This window comes from Penaeus chinensis, chromosome 2 (genome assembly GCF_019202785.1).
Source record: "Penaeus chinensis breed Huanghai No. 1 chromosome 2, ASM1920278v2, whole genome shotgun sequence".
NCBI lineage: Eukaryota > Metazoa > Arthropoda > Malacostraca > Decapoda > Penaeidae > Penaeus > Penaeus chinensis.
Window position 1 is genome coordinate 8,715,732 of NC_061820.1, and position 6,772 is coordinate 8,722,503.

The 6,772-nt window shown below is 35.2% G+C and overlaps 1 protein-coding gene across 1 annotated transcript in view; it reads left to right on the top strand.

Annotated features, from left to right (window-relative positions):
- Window positions 1-4,768: 4,768 nt before the first annotated feature.
- The window catches only part of LOC125030661, a 6,437-nt gene continuing 4,433 nt past the window's right edge, over window positions 4,769-6,772 (top strand). The window contains exons 1-2 of the mRNA XM_047620851.1: window positions 4,769-4,842; window positions 6,342-6,771. Of these exons, the coding sequence (XP_047476807.1) occupies window positions 6,387-6,771 (385 nt within the window). The 5' untranslated portion in view covers window positions 4,769-4,842; window positions 6,342-6,386. The remainder of the gene's footprint in view (window positions 4,843-6,341; window position 6,772) is intronic.

Sequence of the window (6,772 nt, forward strand, 5' to 3'; positions counted from 1 at the left end):
ACCGTCGGGCGCGTGGTGGTCAGAGTATCGAAAACTTACCCAGCTTACTTCGACGACATCTACATCTACGTGAGCTAGTCTTTGGCATATGTGTGTGTGTGTGTGTGTGTGTGTGTGTGTGTGTGTGTGTGTGTGTGTGTGTGTGTGTGTGTGTGTGTGTGTGTGTGTGTGTGTGTGTGTGTGTGTGTGTGTGTGTGTGTGTGTGTGTGTGTGTGTGTGTGTGTGTGTGTGTGTGTGTGTGTGTGTGTGTATAGATAGATAGATAGATAGATAGATAAGCAAATATTTTGTGTGTGTCAATTTTGCAATGCTAGGAGCAAAATCACAAGTAAGAAGCATAGATTGTTTATTTATATACATGCTAAAGTATGAGGGACGAAAATAATAATTAAGTAGTTATCCCTTATTTTTGGGTGCCTGAGGTTTTCTGTGACTCACGTCGTTTTCTGTTCTTCATCCTTTTTATTTTCCATTTGATATAATTTCCCTTCAAAAACTAAACTATAGCTATTAAGTGCTTTAGGGAACAGAAAAGTATTTATGCTTTCCAGTTTTCAGTATACGAAATACACGCTAATGCATTTTCTGCTGCACAGCTTCTTGTGAAAAATTAATGAACAGTATTACGAAAATTTTCATCTTGAATCTCATAGTTCCGTAGATACATAAAAGGGAAAATAATTGATAAATATCTGACATCCACAGAACGAAGGACACTTCTCACTGAAAATAATACCAATGATAATCGCAAAAAAAAAAGTTAAAATCTCGCCCATCTCCTTCCAGGTGGGTGACTCTGGCTCCGAGGAAGACGCCCAATTCCACACGTACAGCGGCAGCGCGGTGGGCGGCCAAGTCCTCACCTTCAAGGGCGAGCAGACACTCGAGGGCAGATACGTCACGATGTACATGAGGAAGACTCTCTCGGCCTCTCTCTGTCTCTGCCTCATGCAGGTCTATGCCTCCTAGAGCGGGGAGGAGTTAATGGGCTTCTGTTTGTTATGTTTGTGTTTTAAATGTAGTTTAGTTGTAGTAGTAGTAGTATATATACATATACATACAGATACACATGCGTGTGTGAGTGTGTGTAAATATGTGTATGTGTATATATACATATATATAAATATACATACAGATACACGTATGCGTGTGAATGTGTGTGTAAATATGTGTATATGTATATGTCCAGGTGTTTATTTCATAGACACATTTGAAGGAAAATATAACGGGAAAAAATGGGAATACCTGACAACCACCTGTCGCCATGGAAACCCAAGCGACGTATGGCAACGCTTGGGTATTTGTGCGCATGCGCGTGACACTCGGGCAGCTGGGCACGAGTCACGGGCATTCCTCCTGACTCACGACTCACGAACCGAAATGAAGCCACCAGAGCAGCGGACTAAGAATTGGAAAAAAAATACTGCTGACCGGCGACCTGAGTAACGAACTTCATTCATCGAAGAAAAGCAACCGACAAAAGAAACATCAAGAAACAATAGAGAAGATTACTCAATATTTTTCATATTAATGAAATAGCCATTTACTTTAATAAATTATAAATGTTACTCTCCCTGTGTCTACGATCCGTTAACACAAACTTAATCATACACAATTTGAATGAGAATCTTAACATTGGAAAAGCGAAACAGTGAGATTTAGATAAACTAACAATTATACAAGTAAATCATTGAAGTTAAACTAATTTAAATAACTTGTATATGAAAAAAATGTCAGATCTTGTCAATAATAAAACCGGGAATACTATTAAATATATCAAGGAGAATAAATGAATTAAAACTTGGAAAATCTTGATCGACGTATCAGATTTGAACATTAATCTTTATGATAAGAACAGACTTTGATAAGAATTTGACAGTATATATATACAGATACACGTGTGTGTGTGTAAATATGTGTATATATATACATATATATATATATATATATACAGATACACATGTGTGTATGTATGTGTATATATAAATATATATATATATATATATATATATATATATATATATATATGTGTGTGTGTGTGTGTGTGTATATATATATATATGTATATATAATATATATGTGTGTATGTGCATATACATACATGTATATATATATATATGTGTGTGTGTGTGTGTGTGTGTGTGTGTGTGTTTATATATATATATATATATATATATATATATATAATCCCATAGCATTACCTCTTTTTAACCAGTCACACAATTCTACTCTCTCTCTCTCTCTCTCTCTCTCTCTCTGTCAATATATAGATGTATGTGTATATGTATGTGTTTATATATATATATAGATAGATAGATAGATAGTGTGTGGATGGACGGAACTACTCACCTCACTTACGTACATGAGTGTGAAAGTAGGTTAATGACGTAATCAATGACGTAATCAGTAACCGGAATCATTAATGATGGCTAGCATGCACACCTTACGATCGTACATGACGGATCATAACAGGAAGTAGGCATAATTAAAGTGATTATTATAGGATGGACGGAACTACTCACCCCACGTACGTTCATGAGTGTGAAAATGTTAATGACGTAATCGATGACGTAACCAATGACCATGACGTAATCATTAACTGGAATCATTAATGATGGTTAGCATGCACACCTTACGATCGTACATGGCGCATCATAACAGAAAATAAGCATAAATATGTTCGGTTTTGGTGAGGAGTGCCGTCAACACATTTATTTTTCTTTCGAACATTAGTTATAATGAGACTAATTTCATACCTGTTATAACATGTGCTCCATTCTTAACATGAACTTAATATCAATATCTCAAAACTAAATTAAGGTAGGAAGGATTAGAGGAAGCAATATTCACGATACAAAAGGTGAGTCTGGATTCGATCTCGTTAACTGTAACTCACGCTGATTGTAGTTAGGTTAGCTCTCTCGTCCCCCTACCCCCCAAAAAAATGCATGTGGATTTATGATAAATTTCTCGTGTGTGTATATATATATATGTCATGTATATATATATAAATGTATATATATACATATATATATACACGGATGTGTTTAATTAGTATACATATATATACGTTTGGATAAATTTACACTAAAGAGAAAGGATAGAGATACTCTACTATCTGTCCCATTTACTTAAGATTTAAGTAATCTTAGAATGAGGTATTGTAAATCGAATAAATGTTTAGTAATTATGATTAGCTTTTTAAGTCTATTATGCTTAAAAAGCTATCATAGGGCGGATAGGTAAAAAGGACTGATGACTCACATATTTTTATATCATATTTAGCAGATAAATGTGATGAAATTGATAGTTGTCCGAAGATAAGACTTAAAAAAATGAAAACTAAAGGTCTTCTATTATAAATTAAATCGAAAATACTGCAAAACAGCTACCGAGTCGATATGACATTAATTTCTTTATTTCTTTATTTAATTCCCCTTAATTAACATACAAACATACATACACACACAGACACGAACACCATATTTGAATGTTTATAAATCTACATAAATACATATTATTTCGTGTATTTCATTCTTTCTATTTCCCATTTGACGAACCAGAAAAAAGGAAAGAAACATACAATAATAGCGATAAAGACAGAATTAAGAGAAAAAAATAAAATACAAGAAAAGTCCGGTAAATAAGGTTAAATATCAGTGATTTTTATTCCGTTTTATATCATTATTTTAATTATCATTATCGTCTTTATTATCATTATTACTGTTGTTGCTGTTTTCGTTGTTTGTGTTGTTGCTCTTGTTTATTTTATTTGAAATAATTGCAATAATGACAGAGGGAGAATAAATGAAGAAACAGAGAAAAGAAAAACAGGAAGACAAAATATAGCAGGAGGAAGACGTAGATGAGAAGTGAGAGAGAGAGAGAGAGAGAGAGAGAGAGAGAGAGAGAGAGAGAGAGAGAGAGAGAGAGAGAGAGAGAGAGAGAGAGAGAGAAAGAGAAAGTGGGTGAGAGAGAGAGAGATAGATAGATAGACAGAGAAAGAGAGAGATAACGATTTAGAGAAAGAGAAAGAAAGAGATATAGATAGAAAGAGTGAGTGAGAGAAAGAGATAAATAGATAAACAGAGAGAGAGGAGAGAAATCAGCGTTATCTTATCTTATTCCTTTTTAATTGTCATTTCAAATAATTCTATAACGGTTAATATTAATTTCAGATCATCTATTATAAACTGAAAAAAAAAAAAATCAGGATAGAATGTACACATGTAAATACCAGAAAGGGAATAAGTGAAAGGAAAATTAATTGAACGAAAGTGTGAGAGAGAAAATGTGATAACTAATTAACCATAGATGTTTAGAGATTTAATGCCGAATCAGACATTTATAAAAACACAAAATTATATATCTATTAAGAAATCTCACGGTCAAATTACTGTCCAATTCCGATATATTAAAAGGCATTGATAAATATGTAAATATTAAAATGAATAAAGGAAGAGCCATTGAAAATATCAATGTGATTAGTTTTAAAATTTCCGTTAAATTTTCTGGTTTAAAAAAAAATCAGACTTGGAGAAAAATTATATACGTTCACGATTAAACGAATTTTTTCAAACATGCAAAACCTATTCAATGTTACCAATAAAATAAGAATTTTCCCCTTTGATGAACTATAAAAAAAATAAAAATAAACCTTCCCAAAACGTAAAGACTCAAAGAAAAAAGAAAGAAAAAACTATTAATTTTTTAAAACCAAACTCGAACACGAAAATGACGTCATGATCCCGCCCCAAAAAATATAATCAGTCGCTTCCTGGACGTCAAAGAGGGAACACGACGTCGTCTGCGCTCTCGTGTTTACTCGAGATCTTGTAGTAGGTAAGATTTTTTTTTTTTTTTTATCCATTTTATTTTATTTATTCATTTATTGTTTCTTATTTTTTTTATTTTTGGTTATGTGTTCTAAATATTTTTGTAACTTTAATTATAAAAGTTATTAATGTATGAAATTAAAATCACGAGGCCTATTTTATTTTATTATTATTATTATTTTTTTTTTGTATTATTTACTGTATTGCTATAACCTGATTTTTTTATATAATTTCAAGAAACTGCGATTGATTTTATTCATTATACATTATATGAAATACATATCAGTCGCAAATTGAATAATAGATAAATAAATAAATGAAAAAAAGTTAAACCAAAAAGAAAGGCAAAATTAAGAAATTTATAAAAAAAAAAAATAACACCCATTTAGAATTTTCGCGCCAAAACCCGACGGAAACGATGCCGATTTTCTCCTTTTCTTTCTCTCTTTTTCTCTTTTCTTTTCTTTTTCTTGATCTTTTTTTTTCTTTATATTCTCTTTCTCTTTTCTTTTCTCTTTCTTTTGTTTTTCATCACTTTTCTCTCCTTCTCTATTTTCTTTTTTATCTTTGTCTTTTCCATTTTATTTTTTTTATTTTTTTTTTCATCTTTTTGTCTCTGCCTCTCTTTTCCTTTCTTTTTATCCTTATCTTTATATTTTCTCTTTTTTCTCTCTATTTCTCACGTTCTCCTTTTTTCATATTTTTTTCTCTCTCCTTTTTTTTTTTTTCTTTTTAAAAATCCAGAGCTCCTGTTGGCCTTGATGTAGGTGTATGGCCATTTCTGCGGCCCCCGAGCGCAGAAGTGGCCGCTGCCCTTTCTCTAAGAGGCGCAGTTCTCTTGCTAACCTCACTGATGGTTTATCGTCTGTTGAGGAAAAAGTCCGGGCTCTGTGTTCTTTTCCATTATCTTGTTCATCTGTTTCTTCTTCTTTTTTAGAATTGCGGGTTTAAATAGATTGGATAGGAGTGTGTTACTGTATTTTTTTTTTTTTTTTTTTTTTTTATAGCCGTTTGAGACAATTACGAGAAGCTGAGGCGAAAATCGATCGATATGTCTCGGAAAAAAGAAGTGTATTCGTCACTGTAGATTGAAGTCATTAAAAAAAAAAAAAAAGTGACGTGAATCTCATTTTAGTATCATCTGCCGTTTCTAAATTTTCTTCTTCTTCGTCGATTTATTATGTTTGTATCGTAAAAAAAGGATATTCGAGCTTAATATTTAAAAAGTTCACCCTTTTTGCCCTGTTTCTGTCAACTTGAATCCCGTTTCCAGCTCCTTCTTCCGAATTCCCAAGCTTAATTCAGCAAAAGACCAATATTCATCCGAGAAAAGCGACCTGAAGCGAGGCAGGGAGGGAATTCGATCGACGGGGAAGAGGGAAAAGAGGAGACTTGGCCGGTCCGGACGGCGAGGGAATTTTGGCATTGTTGCAGTTATTTCTGTTTTTATGCTGCTGTTTTTCCTACTGTATTAATTTCCTCTTTTTCTTTTATTTGTTGATTTAGTGTTTTGGGCCGCACCGAGAGAGGGAGAGCAAGAAGGCCGCCGGAATGTCGATGCAGGGGAGCGTCTTCGACAGCGAGTCCTCGGATGACCTGAGCTACTCGCAGTGGGTGAAGGGCGTGCGGCGGCGCTCCCGCAGGCTGTGCACCCAGAGGTGCGGCGAGGGCAGGTGGGAGAGGAGACAGGAGGAGGAGGAGACAGGGAGGGGCGAGGAGGAGGAGGAGCAGGAGGACAGCGAGCACCGGGGAGCCCTGGAGAGCCTGGGCGAGGAGAGGCCCCCGTCGAACGAGGAGGAGGAGGCGGAGGCGGAGGCGCGAGGAGGAGGCGGCGAGAGCGGCGAGGCCCTCCCCCGCGGCAGGAGGGAGCTGCCGCCGCAGGAAGACCCGATCGAGCTGGTCTGCGTCGTCGAGCACAGGGACCTTCCGGAGCGCGG